The 26,508-nt window shown below is 45.9% G+C and overlaps 1 protein-coding gene across 13 annotated transcripts in view; it reads left to right on the top strand.

Moving 5' to 3' along the window:
- The window catches only part of EXD3 (exonuclease 3'-5' domain containing 3), a 295,945-nt gene that overhangs the window by 140,332 nt on the left and 129,105 nt on the right, over positions 1-26,508 (top strand). For all 13 annotated transcript variants that reach the window (XM_075519656.1, XM_075519655.1, XM_075519660.1 and 10 more), the window contains 8 exons: positions 4,409-4,547; positions 4,909-5,122; positions 5,849-5,958; positions 7,095-7,302; positions 8,421-8,587; positions 11,001-11,171; positions 17,895-17,948; positions 19,688-19,819. In XM_075519656.1, the coding sequence (XP_075375771.1) occupies positions 4,409-4,547; positions 4,909-5,122; positions 5,849-5,958; positions 7,095-7,302; positions 8,421-8,587; positions 11,001-11,171; positions 17,895-17,948; positions 19,688-19,819 (1,195 nt within the window). The remainder of the gene's footprint in view (positions 1-4,408; positions 4,548-4,908; positions 5,123-5,848; positions 5,959-7,094; positions 7,303-8,420; positions 8,588-11,000; positions 11,172-17,894; positions 17,949-19,687; positions 19,820-26,508) is intronic.

Raw genomic sequence — 26,508 nt, 5'->3', positions numbered from 1 at the left:
GAGCTTAAGAAGCCTTTAGCCCCCTAATTAGTCTCTGTCCCCTTTTCTTCCTCTAATGCAATCCCAATAACACAGTGCCGTGGTTCCTCTCCTGCTTTGGGACCCCTGTGTTGCATGCAGCAAATTAGCCTGCAGTAGCCGCAGTTCCTCCCCCGATGGGAGCTTCATCCTGTTGCATGACCTGAAACGAGGACAAAGGCAGAGGTACAAAAAAAGAATTGAAAAATCCTTATATTAAGAAGGGTTCTTACAACTCCTTGATTTCAAGTGCACAGAACTGTACAAAAAGCCCCAGTCAAGGATCTCTGTGAACCTGCTGGTGTAGGAGGAGCAGAGGGGAAGGATAGAGGGAAGAGGTTGGCCAGGTTCCATGCTGTGTGTAGCCAAAGCTGTGCAAAGTTGAAAAGAGGCTCAAAATTTAGGAAGGCACATATAACCACCTAAACTGTTAGGAGCTGTCTGATCCCCACAGCAAGCTAGATCTGGAGGAGTACCAGGGCTTTGTAGTTCTGGTTCTCAGTATTCTGTGCTGTATCTCTTCGAGAAAATGGCCCAACATCCTCCTCTTCATGCAACAATATCCCAGGCAGTTGCTCAGCTATGCTGTATGGAGGAAGAAAGGCTGTATTTGAAAAAATGACTCAATGCAAATGATTTGCTGAGCCCCAGTAATTCACTTTTATACTCACGTGAGTAATGGTGTATCTGCCATGCTTCAGTGACTCTGTCCACGAGATGTTTAAGCAAGTTTTTCAGAGATAGCCATGTTCAGCACCCTTTTTTAAACCTTTTTTTTCCTGCAGAAAGGCCTGCACATATGCAGGCTACTGCAAGTCTTGCGAAACTGCAGAGCTTGCAGGTGATACTGCATGAGGGTCCTGTTAGGATCTCACCCAGGACTGCACAGGACATCTGGAACCTCGGGCTGGATGAGGTCGGGCTGGTAGTCCCATCAACACAAAACCCGGTAGCCTCTGTGCCCACGTGTGTTTGTGAGCCAAACTCCTGCAAGGCTGCAGGCTACCGCAGTCTTTGGGTTCAGAGTAATTACACAGTCACCTTACTGGCCTGCCACAAGCAAGCAGCATTTTCTCCGCTCATTCATGTGCAGGAATTCATCTAATTGGATTCTGCGCACAGAAGAGGACTTATCCCTGAATGCTCAGTGCAAATGCATGAGAGCTCTGGGCTGTGTGGTTGGAGTGCAGCATAGCTCAAAGCCTGCTGTCATTTGAGGAGCAATCACGTGTTTCCAGGTAGAGTCAAGGCTTTTGTCAAAAACAGAAGAGAGGAAGCAGTGGCAATCTGGGGCTTCCTTGGGACTCTTCCATTGTTGTACACATCAGTCACCTTATTCCAGGGTGTTGTGCTTGACTGGACTTGGCACCACTTGCCTGATGTCTCTCTCTTACCCTCACTGGTGAAATGTGTTGGGGTTTTTTTAGCATGGAGATTGGGGTTTGTAGTTCAGAAGCCAGGTGAGGTTAGAGGAAAGTTTGTGGGAAAATCTTAACCACTCCCAAGAGGTAACTATTTACAACTTTGTGCAAGCTGATAGCCCGTATCTTTAGCATCCTGCAAACATAGCCCTTGAAGCCTGTAATATGAGGGAGTAACTTCCTATATGGAGCTGAACTTCTCAGTGTGTATGATGGAAATCTGAACCTGATTTGAAATGGACTGTGTGTCCAGGAGGAGTTGATGGTGACATGGTACATTGCCTGTTTGGGGAGGAATAAAGCCAGCAGAAAGTCGATAATCGCTGCTCCCTGGGTAGCAAGTCGGACACTTTCAGCGCCGTGCTCTTGGTGTGAGGAGCAGAGGCAGGGTCCCGCTGGGCATGGCTGTTGCACGAGCCTGCACTCCCACGCTCATCTGCTGCCTCACGTGGTCTGGGGCTTTCTCCTGTTACTGCAGAATGTGCAGTTGTATTCAGATAATTTGGGTGCTTCCTTTTACCTTTTTCCTTTAAGTTCTTAGTGCAGGACTTTCCTACTGGTGTCATACGTCAGAATTATGAACCCCAGCTAACAGTTAGGATCTGTCACTGGCTGCCTGGTTAATGCCGACACCTCACTGGGGGATAAGGAGACCATTTTAAGACCAAGCCTGAGACTGAGTGAGGTTACCTGCTCTAACAGTTTTATCATCAACTTTGTTGTTTTCAACATTACAGCAAATTTCCATCTCCTGGAAGAGGTGTTTATGCAAAAACTGCAGCTTTCATAACTAAAAATCGTATTTTTGGAGCATAGATTGGACTAACTTGAATTGCGTAGAAGGTGAATGAGAACACAGTGTATTATTATTTTTTAATGCTGATGATTTGGGGAGGGTCTCACAGATGGCCTTGAACAGTTCATGTGCTGAGCTCCATGGATCTGATCTTTCTCCTAGTGCAGATCTGTGCTGGTTCGTGTTCAAGTCTCATGTAACCTCAGGAAATATGACACAGATGTAATCACCCTCGAAACACTGTCTGCAAAGGCCCACTTCTCCAGACGGTACATGGCTTTCTTGGAGCACAGGAAATTTGTCTGTCTAGGACATGCTTCTGCTTAGCTCGGATGCATTGCTGGAGCTGCCCTCCTCCTCCCTCCTGAAGCTGCACCAGCCGCCAGTTGGGAGCCAGAAGGTTTTTGCATGAGGTGTAATCCCTCAAAACACAAAGGGGTGGTTAACAGGAGTGTGACTTAGCCACAGACTCTGTGTATCTAGAAAGATAAAAAACATCACTTCATCTCTCTGCTCTGGGAATCCTGTGTGCTGTACGGGTGGAGTGAAGGCATGCCAATTAGGATGAGCTCTGCCATTCATGAGGAGTTGTGACAGAGGAGTAAAACCCTTTGTGCCCCAGTTTACTCATCCAGTCATGATACCTACTGCAGTAGCTGCTATAAAATCAGCGGAGCCATGGAACCTAATAAAACAGTCTGTCTGCCTTATTTATTGAGCTAACAAAGCAGCAGGTTCCCAGAGAGGGTGTTCACACTGTAGCGAACAAGGTGGTACCAGCATATAAATGACATCATCTCTGCCACTGGTCACACCGCATGCGGCTCCTGAACTCTGCAGGTGAGAATATTCCTGGAGGCCTGAGACTGCACACCTTCATTAAATATTTTACACAAATATTGACTTCCCCATGCACACAAACCCACGGAAAAGAGTGTTTGTACAGTGAAAGCTGCCTTGCTACAAAATTAGTCACACAGTCCCCCAAACATAAGGTTAGTAAATAGTTTCTCAAATAATAAACCATTTCAAGTCTCTATGGGAAAGAGGCTATCCAGAAATTTGTGATATGTCCAAAATAGCTGGATATTTTTTATTAGTTTCTTTCCTCTGATTGCATCATCTGGCTGAGACACCACAGCAATATGCTGACCTTCCAGTTACAAGGCCATTTCAAGAGACTCTGCTGCATTTTGAAAAGATAATATGCTGTGTAAGATCCTGTTGTAGGAAATCAGTTAGCTCATTTCTGCAGGCATCTTCCAACATTCCCAGGGTATTAATACACAGATACTGAATTTCTCTGTGTGGTGCCATCTGAAACCCAAATGGAGGGAGTAGCACAAGCAAGTCACTTGGTCTGTGCGTTCAGCTGGCTGTCTTTCCCTAAATATAGAAGGTTTTGAAACTTTATTTCTGCACTTTTCTCATTTCATCCCTGTGCAACGTAGGACAAAGGTTCTTGTGCAACCTATGTGGACATTTTACAGGGAAGGAGATGGAGAAGAAGAAGCTGGATAGCATCAGGGAGGTCTGTGAAGCGTTCCCAAGCCATTGCACTGTAAAATAATGAGGCAGATTCACCCGTTCCCATCTGGTAGTGATCTTAGTGTGGAGTAGTCTGAGAGTCTCTTTCTGAGCCAGTTTATGCTGTGGGGAAGTGTGAAGCTCCTGTTTGGACACAGCGCTGGTCAGAGCTGACTTCTCTGTTATGTATTATACCGTGGGATCTAGCATACTTCCATGTTAACCTCGAGGGCAAAAAGCAGTAAATCTAAAATGTGTTGTCTCTGAATGTGGAAACAGCTGCCCAGCTTTGTCATCCAAGTTGCATCAGTTCTGGGAAAGAGAGCTGAGCATTGAGGACAGGGCTTGGGACTCTGACTCCAGCAAGTGTTGTGGTTTGGTGCAGTGGGTACAGTGCACGTGCATGGTGAGGTCTCAGATACAGCGCCATTTCTGTGATAGGAATAAAGAGAGAGGATGAGTCAAGATGAAGGAGACTGAGATTACAGGGAAAGTGAGGAAAGAGACGGTAAGAGAAAGAGTTGAGTGGCATGGGGAAATAGAGGGCCAGGGTGAAATAAGGGGCTTAAGACTTTCTTGATGTTCCTCCAACCCAGGATTTCCTCTCATTGCATGGCTTAAAGCTGTTGCATCTGATTCTGTGCAGGGTAGAAGAGGCCACAAAAGCAGATAATTATGAAGAGAGTAAGAAGAACGCCTATTACCAGCTTCCTATTCCACGGGCAAATATTCACTTCCTGCAGACATGGGAAGAGACACTGCAGTGCTGGGAAAAGGTGCTGCGGGTGAGTGTTACTCTGGTATTTACTTTGCAGGGTCAAGGACCAGAAACTTCACAGCAGGCTGGTACGCAGGGTTGTATGTGGGCCACTGCCATCAAATGTCTCCCTCCTCAAGTCAAGACCAGCTGCTTCCTTTAGGCTTGTCTGATTTGGGGAACACATTGGGAATCGCTGTGCCAGGAGACGTCCCTGCAGGGGTAACTCAGGTGTGCTGTGAAAGTTACTTGTCTCTGCAGCAGTTTGCACACTAGCAAAGAGGTGCAGTTGTTGGAAAGGAAATGCTTGCGTTCTGGACAGGGACTGTCCAGGCTACTGTCAAGCGCAGACAGTCTCTAAGTGAAGAAGGCTTTTGTCTGTGTTGCAGCCCGGGCAGGTTGTTGGCATTGACATGGAGTGGAGGCCTTCATTCGGCATGGTCGGGAAGCCCCGTGTCTCCCTCCTTCAAATTGCTCTGAAGGATGAGGTGTTCCTGCTTGACTTGCCACGGCTCCTCGAGCAAGCTGAGACAGAGGGTGAAAAGGAGAAGCTTCCCCATTTCATCCAGATGCTCTATTCAGATGCAGCCATCACTAAACTAGGTAACATGCATCTCTTCTCCCCACCTCAGGTCTTTGCACAGTTTATTTTGTGTAATTCCTAGATCCTCTTGGGGTTGTCACTCTCTAAATCCACTTATCACGGAACCAGCTTTTGTGGCCCTGGGTATCAAATATTGCCATGCCAGGAAGCAGGGTGACCAGTGTAACTGGGAATGATAGAAATGTCTCCCCATTTCAGGTCAGACCCAAGATTTCTGATTTAGCCTCCTTGCTTGGACTTGGGATTGTCTTAGTTCCATAATAAAGCCCAACTTGCACCCAACCTTCAGTGGTCTAGGGAATTCTGCCATCCCGAGCTTTCTGGATTTGCTGGCCCTGTCCCAAAGCCGCTGTGCTGGACACCAGAGCTCTCCGGCTTACCATACCTGGTTTTAGATTCTGTTTGGAGGCTTTTGGCAGGAGTTGTTAAACCCAGAGTTCAAGGGCAAATTCATAATTGCCTTTCACTGACCTAGCAGATTTTAAGTGAGTTGATCTTAAACTCAGCATTTTTCATCCACCTCTTCTCTCCTAATCTTGATCTCAAGAGTATCTCGTAGGAACAGGAGAGACGGGAGTCTGCCTTGTTCCCTATCTGAACAGCCTTTCCACCAATGTTTATACATATATTGTCAGCATTTTGACTCTGAACTAGAAAAAACTGCAGTGCATTAGCCATGATTTGAGTTTTCCTACCTGTGTGATTTGGGCTTTTTTTTTCCCCAGGTTATGGGATGTCTGGAGACCTCAGCAGCCTTGCAGCCACATGGTCTGCTTTGAAAGACACGGATAAGCAAGCGCAAGGTGTGGTGGACCTACTCACAGTAGACAAACAAGTAAGGATGAACACATGAAGATATGGAAAATTGTGTCTCCTTCGTGTGCTCGTAGATAACTGTCAAGAATTCACAGCATTGTCTTTTTGTATCTTGTATTGGCAGGGAGATGGCTAACTGAGTAAATAGACCTTTTCCGCTTGTGGTTTCGAGGGTAATGTGATTCTGTAAAGAAAGACAGAAGCATTTAGTTTTCATCAACTAAAAAGTTAGAGCTTGATATACTAATAACTTTTTCATAGCCTTTATGAAAGCTATGAAAAAGCAATTGAAATGGAGATAAAGCTCCATTCAGCTAGGACAAAATTTCTGAGCGCAAGTCATACTTGAACTCGGTAAGAGTAAACTCTTGTAGAAATTCTGATGTTCCAAGATCATGCAGTAGTGAAGCAGATATTATGGAGTTAATGATTTGTAGAGAACTCGTAATGATCATAGGATGGCTGCTGGTGGATTCAGCAGAGGAATTTCTGTTCAGCTGAAGTACAGCTGTCTCTGGGTTTGCACACAGTAGTTTTTAGCAGTCTCCAGAAATGTTAAGGACAACCATTTTAATGGGTAAAACTTACAGAGTGTGTTTAAGGCTGTGGGTTGGGGTGAACCGAGATCTTTGGGACTGATAGTTTAACCTGGGAAGTGCTGCAGGGTCTGAAGTACCTGCCAACAGCTATTGCCTCAGTTTAATCTGAGAAATGGCAACTGCAGAAAGGCCGTTGCCCACTGCGTTGCAGGAATACCTTTTGTCACTGGAAGTAGGAGGAGAGAGGTGCTGAACCACCCCTGCTATTCTTTTATTGAGTTGGTGCCCAACAGCCTCCAGCATGGCTGAGCACCCTGCAGACCTCTGAGAAGTCACAGTCACAGCCCTAGTGCTCTGACGCAATGCTGTACCACAATGCACTTTTTTCCTTCCCTGGCTATGAAACAGATTTCTTTCCAGCAAGTCTATTTGTTAAACAAATAACCAGACACTGTACGTATCTAATGCCATGCCAGCCCTTGTCTGAGACAACGGGATTCGATATGCCAGGCAAGAGATAAAAATGATAGGGCTGCTGCATGGCCCCACCCACTGGAATAGGAGTTGTAGAAGTTGTTTTATAACCATTTGTTTTATATCTGTTTCTTTCCATCAGCTGCAGAAGAGCTCCATTGACTGGAAGAAGGGTGGCCGGAAGGTCGATGTACTGTCCTCAGAGCAGAGCTACGATAGAGGGTTCAGGCAGCCGGAGAAAGGACTCAGCCTCTTGGTGCAACATGTGCTGGGGAAACCTTTAGATAAAACAGAGCAGCTGTCTAACTGGGAGAAACGGCCTCTCCGGGAGGAACAGATCCTCTACGCAGGTCTGGTCACTGACTCTGTGGCAAGGTGCTACAGATTGTCCATTACAGGCTGTGTTTGTCTGTTCTCTGTCACCAGGAAAACTGTTAAGTAGCAAACGAAGAAAATGGCTTTGCAGATTAGTTCCTGTTCAGAGAAGCCAGCACGTTATGTTTGTCCTTTTGCGGACATGGCTTTAATGGTTGAAGTTTAAACTGTCCAGTGATTCATTATTTCCCTTATGAAAGAATTCCTGTGCTTTGCAGATTTTGTCTGATGAAACATCATCTCAATGGAAACTCCTCTCAGTAACTGAAAGGAAGAAAGTCCACTTCCTTCTGCCTCATTTCACAGCCTTTCTGGGAAACAAGTGCTGTGTTCATTTGTCATAGTGAAGTGCTTGTTAGAGCAGGGTTAAAAATGGGTAGACATGGTGTCAGAAACTGCAGCACAGAATCGGTACTGTGGAGGGACCAGAGTTTATTGCTGATTACCCCAGAGTCAAAAGTCTGGGACTAAATCTTTTCCTGAGGCATCAAAGGACAGTCTGCTGAAGTGAACTAGCCCTCTGTTAAATTCAGCAATCCTTGAAGTTGACACAGTGCCCACAAAAGTTAATCACCAGGACTTGTAAAACTGGCTTGGAGACTTAGACAGTTCCCGTTGCAAGGAACAGAGGCCGCACGGCAGTGCGTGTGGGCAGGTGATTGCAAACAACTCGGTTATTACTTTTTAAGATATTGCATCTAATGGGGAAGTTACCTTCCCATAGCTGAGGTGCGGTAACAAACCGTGGGCAAGCCGCTGCTCAGAAACAATGGAGAGTAAAATGGGTTGGCTGAAGCTATCTTACACGGTGGTTTGAACAGGCGTACTACAATTTGCATTACGTTAGGGTCGGACACAGCAGAGGGTCTGTTGCTTTTTGAGCTCCTCTGCCTTGGCTCTTTGTGATCATGTGTTAGGTTATGATGCTCACTGAATCCATAAGAGTGCAGGGTGTGACGTTAGTAAGCTGGAGCTTCGCGGGTTGTTTGCGATCAGTGGCATTTACAAAGGTGGGGGTTCTTCCTTGCATGAGGAAAGCCTCCATTTTACTTTTGCATGAAACCAGCTGAGGCTCATATTCCATTTTTTTCAGCTTCAGATGCATACTGTTTGCTGGAGATCTATGAGAAACTCCGTAAGGATCCAGCAAGCTTTGGTCTGAGTTCAGACCTGACTGAGAGTCTGGTGGGAAAACCAAGCATAAAACGCAGGGCAAAGAAGCAGCTGAATAAACAAGATGTACCGTCACCTTCTGGACAGGTTTGTAAACATCTTCAAAGAGCTGCATGTTGCTCAAGACCCCTGCAAATCATATGTTGCCTTGTGTCTCAGTCATACTATTAGCTATGCATGGCGTGCCTGTTTGTAGTCTGTTCTCAGGGCTATTGCAGCAAACGTGTTCCTCGCTCCTCCCCTTTACTGGTAAGATGTGCTTTCTCCTTTGCGTGCCTTGGTTCAGCTTTCCCTGCAATTTTAGGGAAACATTTGTCTTCGCAAAATATTGGTGCAGATCTGTGTGGGAGGATCCAGTAACCTTGCTGGTAGAAATGCTCCTTCCCCATTTCCTCAGTGGTGCGGGTTTGAATTCTGTGGCCTAGGTGTTGAATGAATGAGGTTTCAAAACTGACTTCCTTACTTTTGCTTTTAACTGAGCTTCTACACTTTGGTTTCACATTGGGAATGCCTCCTTTATTGCATCTGGAGTAGAAGTCTGCAAAGTTAAAAACAACCAATCAGTCAAAAAAGTCTTTCTGCTGATGGCTGGTCTCTGTCTCCCTGCCCGCCATCACATACTCCATGACTGGCCTCCCCCTGCGATGTATTTTGGGACAGAGCCTTAAAACTCCACCGGCCATAACTTGGAGCTGTGTGACTCTGCTTAAATATCTCGGAATGTGACTGGTCCCTCTCAGTAATAAATTTTTACTTTTAAAATGCAACCATCCGGTTGTTTATGCACCTATGAAAACATTAGCAGAAAACCAGATTTGTTTATTAACTGAGAAGACTCACTATGGCTTTGTATCCTTCTGAGTAGTCCCAAATGTGTATTTAGCTCCTGAAGTCAATGCTACCTTCCATGGTTGGACTGAGATGCTATTGATTATAGCCACCTTTTCAGGATCCTCCTTATCACGTGTGTGTAAATGTACAGTATCCCATTAGTCTTAGTCAGGCAGTAAAACACAAAGCTGCTCAGTAGGTTCCTAAGCGCTCTGTGTTCATGGGAATATTGTACGTTACAACAGATCTGACTGGCTGCTGCAGAGATGGGAAAAGTAAGTACTTCAGGCTTGAATTACCTTGTGAACTCACAGGTCATCTTTGTGTTCGGTACAGTCAGATTCATTAACCGAGAGGTAGTCGGTAAAACCTGGACTGGGACTCAAAAAAGCAGACTTCTCCTGACTCTGCATCCTGCCTGACTCCAAGCTCTCTTTCCCAGTGTTTCCTGGTCCACTATCTGAAGTGGGGCTAATGACACTATTCTCCTTTATAAGCTTTTTGCTCTCTGCTGGCATGAAACGTGAGAAAAAAGCTACATATGACATTGCTGGCCATTGAATAAACACTAGCTAAGAGCCAGCTGCTGCTCCTTCACATCTGTTTGAACAGAAGGAGCAGCACAGGGTTAGTGTCTTCCAACTACCTCAACATCGAAGGGTCAGCTTGATCTGTTATCACAGCACTCTGATGTCTCAGGGCACAGCTGCATCCAGCAAGGGCCTTGCAGGAGCTGGTGACAGTCCAGTCTGCCCAGTGCTCCAGAGCTTTGAGTGCATGTACCGGCTGCTGGGAGGTGCAGCATCACACAGACTGAGCTCTCAGCTCTGAGCTAGTTCACATGGTCGGCCCAGGTGTATCTATCTGCATGGTGTGCCACAGCATTTCCAGGCCTGAGTCAGCTCCTGCAGAGCTAATCTGCAATGCTGCAGTCACTGTCTGGTTCCAAAGACACTGTAGCCCTGCATAGGTGGTGGCTGTGTCCTGCAGTCATCCCAGCTGATTCAAGTTCCTGGAGGCAAAGCTGAACATTGGAGGCTCCTTAATAACTTCCCTTCTCCATGAATTTAGCTATTGTACTTCTGGGAGCCTCCCAACAACAAAGTCTCCAACTGCAGGAACCCCCCCAGCAGCAGACATTTGAAATAAAATAAACAGAATTCAGGCTCTGCCTAGTTTTAAACTTCCAAAGACAGAAAAGCTGATGTGGTTGCTTTGTCTACCTGTTTCTCCCTCTGTCTGTCAGCTCCCCTTCCCAAATCATAACTTTGGCACACGTATATTAATTACAGTCTAATTCAACAGGGGAATAGCAGTCTTGAAGATGCGTTTCTGTGACTTCATGAAAATGAATGTCTGTGTAGAGCATAGAAGGCCAGGCTGGCATTTCTCCAGGGAAAGGCTGCAGATCCCTGGTTTGGGTGGCCAGCTGGCCAGTGAGTGAATGGCCAATTCAGAATTAGCCCCATCATGTGCTGCCTCCTGCCCACGTGGTAGGTGGGTGATGTAGGAAGGACACGAAGGTGTTGCAGAGCATGGGGGAATTGTAATACAGGTGGTAGGGGACAGTTGGATTTGCCATGGCAGGTGAATGCAGGGAGGCAAAACAGAAATGTACTGGAAACCAGCCTTCTGGTCTGCTGCTTACGGATCTCTTGCCTTTCTGTAGCAATGCAAAGGATCCAGAAAGGAGACCTCGTGTCCCCCTGCTCCCATCTCCCCAAAGGAGTTCAGCGTGGTCTGCGATAACATGCTGCAAGGCCTCGGGCGCTATCTTCGCTGCCTTGGTGTAGATGTCCGGATGCTGGAGAATGAGGATGACCATAGGAAAGCTGCTGAGGTTAGTCACCTCTGTGTGTGTGTGTTTATAGCTCCCATCTGCGCTCCCTGGGGAAGGCCTGCTGCTTACTGAATAACTGCACTGGTTAGCCACTCGTGCCGAACAGGCAGCGGGTTGGCAGGAGCTGCCCAGCGCGTGCTTCCTCCTGTGCCTGTGCTGAGACCCCGTTCTCTGGTTCAGGCTGAGAAGCTGTGCCGTATGGCAGCTGGTATTAGCTAGTCCCTACAGCAGTGTGTGGGCTTGGTTCTCCGTTTCCAGGAGATGGGAGGTGAGCAGAGAGTGCTGTGATCTCACACCTTATTTGCGTCACTGACAAGCTGGGATGTTTCAAGTCATTAGAAGAACACAAGCAGAGTGTAAAGATGTGACCTGCAGTCTCAAGTGTCTTTGATGGGGAGGTGGTGGTAGATTTGCAACAAGACAAAAATCAGAGAAAGGAACCCCAAATTCACTTGGGTTCCTAATGGACTCCAGTTTGGGCTTACAGAGAAGGTATTTGCCTACCTTTGCCTGGGTCAATCAAGCAGAACCATAATCAGAAGATGGCTGTTCAATATGAAAGGGAAAATTTCCATAATAAATTGCCATATAATGTCCTAGCTGGCTACCACCTTGTGAGATGACTCAAAGGTGATCAGCCACAACTTGCAGTGAAATGTTTGGGAAAGGAAGAGTCTCTGACATACATGGGGACAATGAACATTGATCTGGACTCCCATAACAGCTTTGACCCTCTGCCTCTAGAGGAGAGACACATGCTTCTTCATTTCAGACATACTTCTACTATGCCAGAAGTGGAGATATCCAGCCCACACAGTGTGTTGCTATCAAATGTGCGCTGATCACCCGGCCTGGTGCACAGGATGTTTCCTCTTCAGATGTCTGCTTGGCCTGAATCCTTGGGCAGGCTCTAACTTCTGCAGAAATAATTAATATCTCGTCTCTGCCAAACTTGCACAACTCATTTAAACAAACTAGTTCTCACTGCCTCCCCTCAGAGCCCTGTCTCCGCTTCTCATCCTGATACCTTATCGTGCTATGGACAGGATGTTTTACATTGCTTTCTCTATGGTGACCGGACAAACATCCTTTCACTATCAAAAGCCCTTGGAGTGTTACTGTATTGCAAAGCCTTTGATCTGTGCTTGGATAATCAAAGATAAAAATAGACTCCGCCCCCCCTGCTTTATAACCGGCTAGTCCTGATTTAATAAAAGTTGAAAGTTGACCACCCTACACCCAAAAGCTTGTAAATGGTATTGCAAAGGCCAGGAGAAGGGTTTGGATCCTGGTCACTGAATACAAGATAGTTTGGGTGTTATCCCAACACTGTCTCGAACTAGTGTCACCAGGAACAGGTAAGTGTGTACAGAGTTAGTGCTTGTTCTTCATTAAAGTCATTTCACTAAAATGATTTATCAGTGGTATTACACACCTCCCTGTGCCAAGAACTCCTGAATCACCTGGCATTTGCTCCTTATTGTTCTCATTCCTGTGGCTTGTTAAGGTGACTTCAAGTATTGGTAGGCAGATGGGTCTTGTCCTTCACCCTCTATTATTTGAGATCAAACTTAAAAGCCTGAGAGCTTTGTAGGTTGTGCTTGGGAAGCTATGGATTTCTTTTATTTTTTCTTTTAGACTAATGCGTGTGGCAGTAATTGCTTTGAGAAACCCCATTCCTAGGCTAAACTTGAAGTCTGTGTCCTGTGTATTGCTTTGTGTTGTGCTGCTATTATTGGCTAAATGTTTTACCTTGGACGACAGTTGTCATGGCAAGTTTATCATGCCAGATCTGCAGTCTCAGATCTGCCAGCCCGTGACAGCAGACCTCTATCACCACAAGCCAGTGGATTCCCCTGTTTGCCCATATTTATGCTGTGAGTTGACACTGGTTTGCATTCTGTGTATTTAACGGTGCCATTTAATTAGGACTTGACTGGAGAATTGACTGATTAGAAGTTATCTGTCATAAGCACAGACACAGAAAATCTTTAAAAATGGAAAAATAGTAGAAACTCATACTGAAAATTTCTCTGGTTAAATCTGTCCTCATGTTGAAGGCAAAGAGCTCACAGTCCATCCATCCTGACAAAAACGTTTTAGCCTCTGTTCATGAGCACCAGCCCCTCTGGCAAGAGCAGCTTTGTGGCCAAGTACGGGTGCCATGTCATTTTCCAAGTCTTCTCATTCGGTGGGCTGGCAGTAACATTTTTACAGTGTTACATTTATATCCTAACTGCTGCAGCACAATGCACGCAAGTGTTTGGCAAAGCAGGTATGCAGCTGGGGGATGAAATTTGTACCAGATGTGCTGGATGAGCTCCTTTACCTGACTTTAGCAGCCTGTGCATTGAGAGCCAGGGGATTCACCACATGCTTTCCCTGAAACATGTCCTTGCCTGGCAGCACTGCTCCAGTCCTGCACCTTGGGTAGGAGGCCCTTCTGGAGGGCTTTGGTAGTGGCCCAGGCTGGCCTAAGCCTGGCTCCCTGCTGTGTGGCAGAATACGGAGGCCTCTCTTGAGAAGGGCTGTAGGCATCCAGCCATTCCTCACCAGGGGCTCCTGACTCCATCCAAAGGTAAAGAATAACTCCGTCTGGTAAAGGATGCGGAGACTGGGTCTCTCTTACGCAGCATCCTTCTGTGTGTGCAGGTGCCATTATTGGGGTAAGCCACTCTTTGCATTTGCACTTATTCCTATAATCAACATGTTATTTCCAGTTAATACATTTTTCTTTACTTAAATCATGTCTTTTTGTGATTCTAGCCAGGTCTTCCAGCTTGTCTTCTGCAAACTTCTCTCTGCAGAGAATCTTAAACCTGTCTTTTGTGCCTTCTAGATAGGTAATTGGAAGGAAGTGGGAAAGTTTCAGTGGGTGTTCCTCTTTTCTCTGCAATTTTACAGAATCAAGTACAGTGGTGAGATGCTTCTCATACCAGCCTTAAAAGGATCACCCACTAGCCTGAAGTGACTACAGTAGATCTTGCAATGTTGTACTTCAGGAGCGGAGCAGAAGCTTATAAGAAAATTTTGGTAGTCTCTTAGGTCACTAATTTCAAAGAAGAGACTTGGTGGAATCTCAAAGCCCCTTCAGTTGAGTTGTGGGTTGGTTTGTTTTGGTTTTTTGATGGACTGTGCTCTTGGTCTTCAGAATCACCCTCATCTCTAAGAATAATTTGCACGCTAAGGCAAACCTGGTGTCTTTTGAAGTGTGATAATAACAAGAAGGCTGGTGGAACTGGCTTCCTGCAGCTCCCATGGTGTAGAAGGTTCCCTTGCAAGGTTTCACCTACTCCCCCAAAACTCCAGGTGAACCAGCGAGTCGGAGAGGAGGGCCAGGCTTGGATGGATCTCAGGAGACAGAGCAATGTGCACCTGGATCTAAATTGCCCTGGACTGGTTTGAAGCCATGGGACACAAATGGGACTTCTAATACTGCAGTGAGCAGAGCTTCATGTAATGGGGGAATCTAATCTCCGATCTCGTCTCAGCTTTGAATGTCTTTTTCCATATTTTTGATGTAAATGACAGTCTTCAGGTTTGCTAGTCTTTTTACCTCCCCGCCAGCCTGCAGAGTAAATTCGCAGAGGACAGGTGAAGAACTGTTCTGCCTTTAAGATCAAGACTTTGCTTTTGGTGTTTGGTCAGCAGGAGGAGAATGTCTTTCATTGGAGACCTCGATACAAATGGGTCTGCATTAACAAAATTGGGTCGATGGTTTTGGTGTGGTACTTAAAGCCACATTACGAAATCATGCAATAACTCTGTATGATTTACGGTTTTCAGGAAGGCTGAAGAGAAGTCTAGGGTTGAAATACCAGCAGTACAGCAAGTACACTGCAGGAATGGACTGAGTGTGTTCATAGCTATTAAGCTCTTGGTTTACTGTCTATTTTAAGAGTCTGAGATAACAGGTAGGGAGCTTCAGGGTTGGGCTGAGGTTTGTGATCCACTTCTCTAGTAGATCCTTGTCTGGGTGCTTTTCCAGCACACATCCTGGAGCAGATGCTTTCTGTCCGCTCCCTTTTTGTCTGACCGGGGACCTTGCTGGCCTAGGCTCAGGATCACCGCTTCACCTCTGCCACTGCAAGGGGGTCACAGCTTTTCCTGGAGTGCTGCCTTGCAAAGGGAGCACTGCGGTTTGCCTCTTCAAGGACATGTAGCATTGTCCAAGATGTGTCACGCTTGGCAAATTTTAAATTTTAAATTACAAATCTACAGCCTTGTGCTGCTGTTTCTTGAAACCCTCTTTGGCCTTAATTCAGGATCCTTTAGGTTGTCACGAATCATTCTGCCGCTGGTGCTGGCTTTGAAACATAGGGTCTCTCTCTGCCCTCTCTCATCAGTCGTTGCCCTTCCAGGTCTCTCTTGTAGTAACTCATTTGAGTTTGTTCATCTCTGCAAGATGAAAGTTGGCTGAACAGACAGGCACGTTAAGGGCTAAATAATAGTACCAAGTTATTAGGGAGTGCTTTCTATCCAGAAGGTCTAAGCCTCTTCCAGAGGAAGTTGATATTATCTTTTGAGTAGATTGTGAAACTGAGGCTAATGCCCTCTCTGCAGCACTTGGGACGGAGCAAAAGTCCCTGACACCCACCCCAACACGCTACGCTGACAGTTCTTTTCCTTTTATTTGCATCTCCGAGCACACATCTCCTGTATGGTCCCAGCGCTGCCTTCGGTTATTTCTTTCAGAGGAAAAGAATGAATTGTGCCCTTTTCTCCAGCACATATCCTCCATGGTTTCAGTCAGATGTGTGCTATCACATGGCTTTTCTGGCTCTGCGTGCTTCTCCCAGTCACTGTTCCAGAGGCGGAAAAACATGCTGAAAGAGTTATTGCTTTTCTCCTTTTTATTTGATGTTCTTTGCCTGTCTCTGCAGAGCCATTTAGATAAGGAGATTTATCAAGCTTGAACTAATTAACCCTGGATGCAGGAAGTCAGAATGGAGTGTTCCAGCTGTGAAATCCTCAGACTTACCCTGAAGCACACATGGGTCGAAGGAATTTCACATCTCTTTTCCCTTGTCGACAAATCTCTGTGGTGAACTTTTGCTGTTGCCTTACTGGACTTCTCTCGCTAGCGGGCCACGAGGATGGTTTGTTGGCAGGGCTGTTCGGTAACCCAAACTGCAGGCAGTAGGATTGCATGTACCACGGGGTATCTCTGCTGCCACTTCAAGGTTCCTGTTCCTGGAGATTTTTTTTCCTTTATCGAGAGAGAGGGTTGATTTTGATAGAAATCTGGTAATTTTGCCTGTAGGAAGATGTTTTAGAAGTTGTTGCCAATTGCTTTCTCAGTGCAGAACTGGCAGCCAAAGAGTGACTTCACAAAAAAGGGAGGGAAGCGGCTACCTGAAAGGTCAAGATAGGAAAAACATGGTTGCTTAGCTGACTGCACAGGGAGTTTGTGCCTTCAGAGCCTTCTCCCCCTTGTTTCACATTGCCATAGGTCCAGTGGGTCTTAAGAGACTAGCTATCCAAGACAGAGTTTAAAAACCTTGGTTTGTTTTTTTCAGTGTTCCCTGGCTGTGCTTGGTGGTGTCAGGCTGTCTGGGAAGTGCACCAGGACTCTGATCCCAAATGCTTCCCCCTGCCAGGGTTAAAGAGTGATCCAGAGAGAGCTTCTGAAACTCTGATCTAGAAGAGAGACCTCCGTGACACACATCTGGGAACAGGGAAAAATACGAGGGCTTCCAAGAGAATTCAAGCCAGAGAAGAGAAATAACCTCGTGCCTACCTCAAAGTGCCAATCTCTTGTCAGCACTAGCAGAGCTGAACTGCTGGTTCACATGGGAATCCTTCTATCGCTACGACCATGAAACTATTTCCCTCCTACAGGAGGGGGTGCAGGGGTGGGAGGGAGGGATGTCATTTAATCATACGAAGATCAGTCACACTTTCATCCTTGTGAAGAATTGCAGTTCCAGATTTAGTATCTCCTTTTGGCACCAAACCATTTGAAAGTGTCTCTTACTCTGTTGCGAAGGTCAGGAGTGCGGCTAATGAGTCCCCTGATAATTCAGCGCAGACCTTTCCCTTGAAGGACAAGACCTCTGATAAAAGCGCAGGATTGCAAGTCAAGAGGTGATAAACTCTAATGGACATGTTCTTTGCAGCCTGGAAAGGGTGCATAATTTCTCTATGTCTGCTCTTGGGCTGCTGGGAGAATAACACTGTCTTATCTTTAAGGAATGGAGCGAGCATCATTCTGTTAATGTCTGTGAAGTTTGCAGACACATTTAAAGGTACATTTTTTTACTGGAATTACCTGCTTAAGTTATTTTTTCCTTTCTCTCCTGGGCATTGCTGTGCAAGAAGAAGTGCTTGCTTCTTTGTGAACCAGACTGGGGAAATAGAAATAGTCTGGGTTAAGGAAAAAAATCAGATAGAAAGGTTTTTGATAGGATTATTTCAAGGTGGATCGGTTCCCTGGGCCATCTGCAGTGCAGATGCACAAGTAGCTTGTTCCAGCACACGTGAGGCAAGGCAGGTATTGGCAGGGAGGGGACATGTAGTGAGCAAGCGATACCTTGAGCTGCTATTGCTGTCAAGAGCGTGGTATTAAACCAGACCCAGCTACTCTTGGCCTAGTGTATGTCAACACTGGAGAGAAAGACTCGATATTGCCAGTTCATGTTGTCTCTGCCTTGACTGAAAGGAAAGCTTGAATCCAGTGTAACTTCAGCCCATGTTCGTTATGATTTTTACTGTTTTTTCCAGATTGCCCGACAGGAAGGAAGAGTAATTTTAACCTCTGGACTCCCATATCAGACTGTAAGTGTTCAGAGCTTCTGGCATTTTTCTGGCATTGTATAATTGCATGGTCTGGGATGTGCAGTGTAAAGAAGAGGAAAAGTCAGATGTGAATGCAACAGCTGGCTTGGCTTTTTCATGTTTTCTGCACTAAAAACTACATTAAGGGTCTTGAGAGGTTTGCTGTTCTGAATGACCAAAGCTCAGGCTGAAATTTTTTTTATACTCAGTACTGCATCAGTGGGGAGAGCGATTACTCTCCATTAGGGGTGGGGGGTGGAAATGAAGCCAAGCAATCTAGAACAAAGTGTTTCTGTTTGGCCTCACTGGCAGGTGAAAGGCAGCTCAATTCCAAAGCTTTTTATCACAAAGATTCTTGTTTACTGACTGGCTCCACACTGACATAGTTTCAACACTTAAAGATGTTTCTTCAGGCTTGGAAGGGAGAGCATGGAAGGCACCAAGCATGGGTCCCAGTGGAAGCTGTAGCGGTTTTGTGTTCCTATAGATACACAAAAAAAACCAAAGCAAAACCCAACCTTACCCTCAGCACCAGATGTTCAGAGCCTTTCATGAGACACACTTCAAAACGGAGTGTTGGTGGGAATATACTGAACCTGTCAAGTCAGTGGTTGCCATGTTGTGATGCCTGCTGCAGGTCCTTTGCACTTTGTTACTGCCCAAAAATTCATTTGGAAGAGTGAAACTATTCTGGATTACACACATGAGCCAGAGTGTGGGACTTCTTTTTTTACAAACTATCAATATAAAAGCTCCCAACTACTCAAGTAGCTACTTGGCGTATTTGCAGAATGTAGGTTGCTAATTTCCTACATAATACCTGAGCATTGAAGAAAACTCTCCCCATGATGAGACACTGTGAGGCAAGTGCAGCCGTGCCATGCTACAGGTTCCTTATCCAGACTGTGGTTCCTTGAGCCTACAGTTGATGTAATAGGTAATTCAGCATCCAGCATAATCTTATTTGGCAAAGCTGTAACTTCAAAGTACTGTGTAGGAATTGCAAAAGGAAAATAACTGCTTCCCAGTGTACGATACTGTGCTGGGAAATGTCTGGTTGCCTTTGTTCCTTTGCCTTTGTATGCCCTACACGAGGACAGGGTGGCTCTGCTAGGCTGCTCGCATGTAGCAGATCCCACCTTGCTGTGCATACTCATCATGTTCATAAAGATGTGCCTGGAACTTCCCAGTGCTTGGTCCCAGATACAAACTTCTCTGCTAAATGTGGAACAAACATCGAGGGACTGTCCACATCAGCCACTTCAAATTCATTGGCTGTCAGTGAACTGCAGGTGAAACGGTGTATAAAACAGAAGGGTTGAAGTGGTAAAACTGTCATTGGACGTCATCTCCATCATTGTGCTTTTGCATACTGTGTGTGATCTGGCCAGGTTTCATCAGTGAAAGCTGTGATTAAACTCAGTTTCCTCTTGCTACCTCTGTCGGCACCACAGCATCAAATTATAAGTTGAAGAGGACTTGGGCCATCATGTTTCATATATATATAAAATACTGCAGTGCTTCAGTGCTTCGGTAGTCTCAGAGCTATTGCAGCAGCGGCTAAATGTTAAATTACCAATTGCGCTTGTTAGATCAAAATTTAGACTGTAAACACATGCTAACTCCCCATATTATTTGTAATTAAAACCAAACCAAGTGTATTAGGAACAAACCCACGGATCATGATGCATGGAGTGCTTCATTTATTGTCTTTTTGGTTTATGACTTGTCTTTTGAAGCTGCAGTCCCAGGTAGCAGAAGGAAGGTGTTTCTCTGTGAACTGCTCAGAAAAGGCAAAAGAACAGGCCCTGCAGGTTCTGAAGCACTTCAATGTTCAAGTATCCCTGGCGGATATCTTCAGCCGCTGCCAGGTAGGACAAGGCTTGCTTGAGTTAAAGTTCGCGCTCGCTCGCCGTTTTGTGCACAGCAGGCACTGCTTCAGCTTTTTGGGTCTTGCACTCAGTGTCTTCTACTTGGTTCCCAAGATTTCTGCTTGAACTTTGGCAACATCGTGCAAAGCTGTGAGGAGTTCTGAGTGTGCTAACATCTGTCAGAAGTGTTGACGACCAAGTCAGAAGACCAGAGGCACTGCATCTGCAGCTTTGCTAGAAACTGCTGTTTTTCTGATTTTTGGTACTTGGCGTATGTTTTGGCATTGACTGTCACGATTATAGTCTCTTTGTTGCTGTGTTCTCTGTCTAGGACACATGCTGTTTTAATTATAAACCATGTTTAATTATGGCTCTGTGATTCTGATAACACTTAATTACTTTAATAGGAGGATTTTTTTTAGGCCTGTATTTTTTTTCAGAAGCTGTTAGGTTAATTCATGTCCATGCTAGTTGATGACTCCAGATTGTGTTTGGCGCTGGATATCTGTGGATTGTTGTTAAGAAGAAATTTTAATTGTGTTAGCTCAATCTCCATCTCTTCCAATTTCACTCTTGTAGTTGTTACAGTAACACGCTGAAACCTATCCCTTCAAAAACTGTAATATAAACCAACTTGCAACTTCAACATCTCTCATCTTATCAGTGTTTAAAGAGAGAAAAAGAAGAAACTGCAAATCTGGCTAGAAAAGGAGCTTTCTCTTAGGAATAAACAAGCCAGCTGAACACTTCAGTGAAGTCTGGCTCAGTGCCTCGTGGTTGAGCTCGCGGGGTCTCCTGGCCTGGTGGAACTGCACCAGTGTTGTAGGAATAGCAGTGACTTCTGAGCAAACACACCAGAGAGCATTTTCTAGACCTCTGCTTATATCCGATGTCGGTTGTTGAAACTGTATCTGTAACTTATAGAGAAAATGAGAGTTGTCCAGCTGTGCAGGTTGTCTATAAGAGGAGAATGACGTAACACCATGCAGATTGGATCGACATAATATGGGTTGATCTTACTTCAGGATAAATGTATATATTCAGATATAAGATAGTGTGTTCAGTCTTGCGGTTTTATTGCTCCAAGAACAGATTGCAGTTGTTATATAGAGGCACGCTGGCTTCTTTGCTATTTTAAAAAAACCTTTAAAAAACCTTGTGGATTCTCCGATTCCCTGAGATCCTATAAAATAGCAGTGTTCTTCCTGATGCTTGTTGAAATACCACAAGAATAAGCACAGACAAAAAAACACGCTGCAGAAAACTCTGTGATATCTGTAATAAATGCAGAAGACTGTGCAGCATACGATATAAAACTGACCCCTTGCCCCTGATCTGGAGTCTGGAACTGTTTAACTGTATGGCTTTTTAGTATGTGCTGTCTTAGTTTACGGTATAAATAGGGGTAATCAATCTGCCTAGGCATATATACTAAGTGTTCTCTTACGTCCAGGAGAAATGCCTTCCCTGTAAATTGTGGTGGTGGAACAGCTGCACGTTTTAGACCGCTAGGCATGGGAAGATGCTATTATTTGTCAAACTGCTCTGTGTTCTGAATCATGTATTTACCTACATTTAAGGCTTTGGCGTTTTGGAGCTGATTTTGTTCAGCTGTCCTCTACAGACTGTACAAGTTTTGCTAATACGTTGCTGTTGCTCTTGAGGAGAATCCGAGCTCTTGGAGCTGCGCGTGTCCAGCAGATGCCCGGCCAGCATCCCAGGAGGCTCGGCACTGCAGCTCTCAGTAGGTCTGTGCGCGAGGGGGAGAGCGGTGGGCAGCAGGTTGGGAAGGATCCTACTGCATAACTGCAGCGTATTGACTGCCCACGTTAAAAACAGCAAATTTCTGCTTTTCAGAGGGTGCTCTGGGGCCACTGTGGCCGACAGAGACCTCAGCACTTCAGTTGTAAGTTCTTTGTAAAACATCCTAATCCTCTGCAAACCTAATTGGGCTTAATTGGGATGGAGGCTAGTCTTAAACTGCTGAGCTGTGCCTTCCATACTGCCTGTTCTGGTCTTTAACCAGGTTACAGACCTCAGGGCTTGCAAACTGCTTTGAGGTCTGCCACCTCCTTGCAGAAATGTGTATTGCTAATGGGTGACCAAGGGTTTTGGCTGTCGTTGTAGCAGGGGAGGGCTGATGGCGTGCAAGCTGCGGCCTCCAGAAACACCCAAGTGCTGCTGCGTACGTGCTCAGCAGGAGGAGGAGGCCGGGCAATACTCATTCGTAACCCAGACCATTCTCCTTCCTCGCCTTCGTGGAGCTCGGCCGAACGGTGTCTGCACTGCGGGCCCGGCAGCGAAGGACAGCCCTGTTGTGCTTGCCAGAGCGCTGGAGATGGGTTATCGGCTGCGATCATCCATTGTAGATAAGCGTTTTCTGTGTGTCACAGGAAGCAATGTGGCATCCTGCCTGACTGACTCTGTCTCGTGGAGCAAGGGCTTGTTTTGTCTCTCGGGCTTCTCTTCTGTAAATGATTTGAGTCCATATGTCAGCAAATATTGTTGCTGTAACAATTAATGCGTGTAGTGCAGAGCAGATGGTAAAAATAGGTCCCAATTCAATGTTGTACCCAGGATTGCTATAAAATATGTTTCCTCTGTCAGCTCCCTCAGCAGGGATGGACAGTGTCTCTTTTGCAGATATAAAGAATGGGCTTGCTTTGTAACCCTGCCAAAATACTGCCTTTTTCTGTTAAAACAATGGCAAATACCTGTTACCTCTGTCTGACTTAGAGCAGCAAGTGCATGGAGAATTTCACCCATGGGCTTCGCAGCGTTCCTGCTTTCAGTGGTACTGGGCTTCAACTTGGTTGCTCTGGTTAAAGGCTCCAGAAATGGAGACTGCTGCTGGCTGCATCAGTTATGGCCTTCCAAGTATGATCTTCCTATTGCATGTGTCTTTCGTGCTGCATCTTAAGGACGCTGTGATGGTCATGGAGAAGCTTTAGCCAGGCCTGGTGTGCCTTCGGTGAGGAACATTTTAGGGGGGCTGAGTGAAAATAAGATGAGTTCTGTCTTCTGGTGACATGCAACGCCTCCCCCCCAAGAAGTCACACATTTCCTAGCCTTAAAATCTTTGAAATAAACCCATTCCCTCTATTTGAAATGCAAATGTATTTTGTCTGTCACCTCTGCACACATTTGAATGTCTTATATACAGCTTTTCTTCTTTTCAGATATCCAGAAGTAGCTCCTTCGGAAAGGGGTGATGTGAAATGCGTGCTGGAGGGTGTTCTTACATGATAAATTCAGCACGTTGGTCCCTTACACGAGTCAGGAAGATCTTTGTGGAGTTGTCAGGGGCTGTTGTGAGCAGCCTTAAGGTCAGCTACCAAAGTGGCTTGAGTGGAGGATCAGTGATCCTCTGCTCTTGACAACTTGGAGGCAGTTCTAACATGGAACTTGCGTTTAAGAAAGAAAAACACAAAACCTGCTAAAGAAGGTGACCTACTGGATGGGTACAGATACGAACATCTGACAGGTAAATCGTTTTATAGGGGGTTGAGATTTGGCTTCTCTCACAGGCCTGTCCGTTCAAGGAGGAGGTTATCTCCCACCCGTCCTGGTGCCGCAGCCAGCCTCGCTCAGACATGGTGTCCGTGCGTGGGGCGTGCCTGCCTGCTTTGACACTCACGTATGGCCTGGTAGGACAGCAGCAGGACATGAACTCCCTTCCAGTCTCGTAGAGACACACTTGAAAATGGACATGGTTTGGCAGATATTACCTGGATGACTGACTTGGTTTTTTCCATCTTGCTTTTCTGCGCTGTCTCATTGAAGATCCGTCTGAAGCGGGTGTAGACTGCATCTAGACTGGCAGCGTGCACAATGCCTCTTCATTTACTGCTCTCTTTCTCGGTGAGCCCGAGGTACCCAGGACATTTTTTTTCCTTTGGCTAAGGTATGGTGTCTGGCCTAGCCGACTTCTCAGTGAAAAAACATGTGTGTCGAAGAAGATAAATTCAGGAAAGGGGCTGGCAGCCCTTGGTTGTGAGTAATGCCATTCTGTGCAGCACTGACAGGGTGAAATTACGGTTGGAATGGTGATAAACTGAGGAGATAAACAGTGCAAGTTGTTAGCTTTAAATCTTTGTATCGCAAGTGTTTGTCACGACGGTTTGAGGGGAAAACAGTGTGTTCAGTGTTGTACAAGATCACCAATAAATTACTGCTGTTATAGAAGAACCTCGTCGTTAAAGGTTTATAACTCTGCTGTGAAATCCTTGCTGGTTTGAGGCTCTGCAGGCAGATTTGGAGCCAGGAGGGCCCGTCCATCTTCAGAAAAGCTGGGTTGTGCTTTACTTGAAAGCGTAACTGCTGCTCAGCTCAATTTTGAGTCCAAAGCTTTGCTCTTGTGCAAGGGAGGGAGTGGGCTGGGGGACCTGGGTCCTGTGGTGTGGCTGTGCCACCTCCTTGCCTCCTTCGGGCCTCTCTTTCCTTTCCCACCCTCTATTTGACTTGACCCTTTAGCCTTTAAGCTGTCCGGGGCAGGGACCCTGTTTGAATAATACCTAATGCAATGGGAGGCTGATCCCAGGTGAGGTTTCAAGGCTTTCCTGCAAGGAAAAATGATTGCAATTATATCCCCTGCAAAAATAAATGTGCACAGAAAAAAAAATCTCAGGCTCCAGCTGCAGTTTCTGCAACCCAACATCCCTGCATTTATTATAGGATTATCTGCAAATTCAAATAGGTTGTCTCTCTCACTTCACTGAATGCTCTGATCCTAAATAAGCAAATTACATCACCTATTCTGGTGTCCTGTTTAACTTATGACCTCAGCCTGAGCGCTGCAGGATGTGAGAGATAGCTGCTTTATTTCATTGTCTGGAGATCTGATATCTTTTTCTTTTCCCCCCTTCCCTGCTCTTTCAGTTTCAAAGCTGCTCACCCCAGCCTTTTAGAAAGGTGTTAGCATGGGATTAGGAGTAGGCGGGAAGGAGGGGGGGAGGAAGAGAGGAAACCACCATTTTTTTTGAAATTAGGTGCAAAAGTGTTCTAACAGTTGCAGCAAATGTTTCTGGTTTTTTGTGGTTAAGGTAACGAATTTCATTGCTGCAAAGCTCATCATGTGCAAGCTGATTTACGCAGAGGGAGCCCAGTATGGAGCAATCCATTTAGCAGGGACAAAGAAAAAGGCCTTATGATTAGATGAAAAACCCTGTGCTTGGGGCACTTTGCGAGAACCTTTGAAGCCAGCCTGGGAACTCTGGCGATATTAGTCGATAATTAGTAATATAGATCCCTCAAGCTGTTGTTTAGGTTGAAAATGTGCATGTCTCTCATGAGCCTCTGTCACACCAATCTGATCAGCAGGCTTTTTTGTTCCTTTTATGTGGGTTGCTCTGTCGGTCCAGATGATGATGAGAACTGCCAGACATCATCTTTCTCACTAACTTGTGAGCCGAGCAGCTATCTCCCTTCTCTAGCGTGTCATGGAAGTGGGACCCAGGGCAATTTTGTTTTGTGGTCACCTTTCCTGGCCTGAGCAACAGTCATTTTATTCTTTTAAATGTGCCAGTGGTCCTTCCCCATGCACAATGAAAAACCAGTAGAATTTAAAGGCTACGTATTTTGTAAAAGGTTTCTGTCCCAGCAGACAGTGAGGGATTTGTGTCAGGAGATGCTTAGGACAAAAAGGGTCTGCAACTGAAATGGGACTGAGGCGATCATCAAAGAATTTCGAAAATGTCAGTTCTCGGAGTCCGCGTTTCAGCTTTTGAGATGCCTTCCACTGACGTAACATCGTGTCCCTATTTACTTCCTTTCAGCCCTGCCATCTCTTTGGAAAGGGCCGTGTCTCCATCTCAGTGAAGAATTAAGAAGGGTCATGTGCGCTGGATTTTGTTGACTTGGGAATGCTGAGATAGAGAATATTGGTTTGAAACCCTCTGTGGTTTAATAAAAGGTTCATCCATAGGATGCAATTTGTCAGCGCCTACAGGTCAGGAAAACCTGTGATTAACAGCATCTGTGGTTTCCCCAGATGTGTGAGTTAGCTGCTTACTCCTCACCAGCCCTTAACCCAAGCCGAAAACTCAGCCCTGTGCCTACCCACTACGTAGGCTGTGATTTCTTGCTTCGGAGTGCGATTGTTCAACACAAAGGGTAAGGCCCTCTTAATCTTTTTGTTTATCCTGGGCTTGGCAATTTAGATGTAATCTGCAACTTGTGCTGCTGAGACTCTGGCCAGGAAGCGCAGCTGGTATTATTCTGCCTCTACAGACATTGTTGAGGGAGCGAATTGACCTCAAAAGGTACTTGTCCCGGGACCGTCTGAATGTGAGCATTCAGTCGTGAATGCACCTAGCCCTAGCGCAGCAGCGTTTCATTCAGAGGGATGTAGCTCTCTTTATTTGGAGTGGCTCTGCACGATGGTCATTAAATAGCATCGGGGTTTGTGATAATTTGTCGTGGCAAATTGTGCTCCTTTCGAGTCTCCAGTTGAGATTTTTATTTGCTGATCTCTAAGGCTTTATAAACCGTAGTGAGAGCTCATAGCGAGTGGTCGCCATTACGTGCAGGGACATGGGGGCCCACCGAAGCAACGTGCCTCGCCCGGGTGGAGATCCCAGCGGGAACTGAGCCACCCCAACCCACCGGCGCGGGGCAGGAGGGTGGGCAGCGTGCTGTCCGTGCCGGCTCCACCACGCGATACACAAGTGGGTACAGCACCAATCCTGTAA

Source organism: Mycteria americana, chromosome 17, assembly GCF_035582795.1.
Source record: "Mycteria americana isolate JAX WOST 10 ecotype Jacksonville Zoo and Gardens chromosome 17, USCA_MyAme_1.0, whole genome shotgun sequence".
In the NCBI taxonomy this organism is placed as follows: Eukaryota; Metazoa; Chordata; class Aves; order Ciconiiformes; family Ciconiidae; genus Mycteria; species Mycteria americana.
Note: the sequence above shows the minus strand (reverse complement) of the source record. Positions and strands in the feature narration are given on the sequence as shown.